The sequence below is a fragment of the Aptenodytes forsteri genome, unplaced genomic scaffold, assembly GCF_000699145.1.
Source record: "Aptenodytes forsteri isolate BGI_AS27 unplaced genomic scaffold, ASM69914v1 Scaffold50, whole genome shotgun sequence".
NCBI lineage: Eukaryota > Metazoa > Chordata > Aves > Sphenisciformes > Spheniscidae > Aptenodytes > Aptenodytes forsteri.
In genome coordinates, this window is record NW_008795126.1 from 1,098,288 (window position 1) to 1,098,552 (window position 265).

At 69.1% G+C, this 265-nt stretch overlaps 1 protein-coding gene across 1 annotated transcript in view; it reads left to right on the forward strand.

Annotated features, from left to right (window-relative positions):
- Positions 1–265, forward strand: part of GSE1 (Gse1 coiled-coil protein) — a 41,957-nt gene that overhangs the window by 35,174 nt on the left and 6,518 nt on the right. Inside the window, 1 exon segment of the mRNA XM_019471526.1 lies at positions 5–30. Coding sequence (XP_019327071.1) covers positions 5–30 — 26 coding nt within the window.

The window sequence follows — 265 nt, forward strand, 5'->3', positions numbered from 1 at the left end:
CCCCCCCTGAAGCTGGACACGTCCTCCGAGGTACAGCCGGCACTCGCCGTCCCCTGTCCCCCCGTCCCCCCGGGGAGCAGCCCCTCCTCGGGCACCAGCTCCCAGTGCTGCCGTGCAGCCACCGTCCCCAGCCGGCTGCAGAGGCACCAGGGGCTCAGGGATGGGAATTGGGGATGGAGGTGGGGATGAGGATGAGGATGGGGAGGGGGATGGAGATGGGAATTGGGCACGGGGATGGGAATTGGGGATGGGGATGTGGATGGGG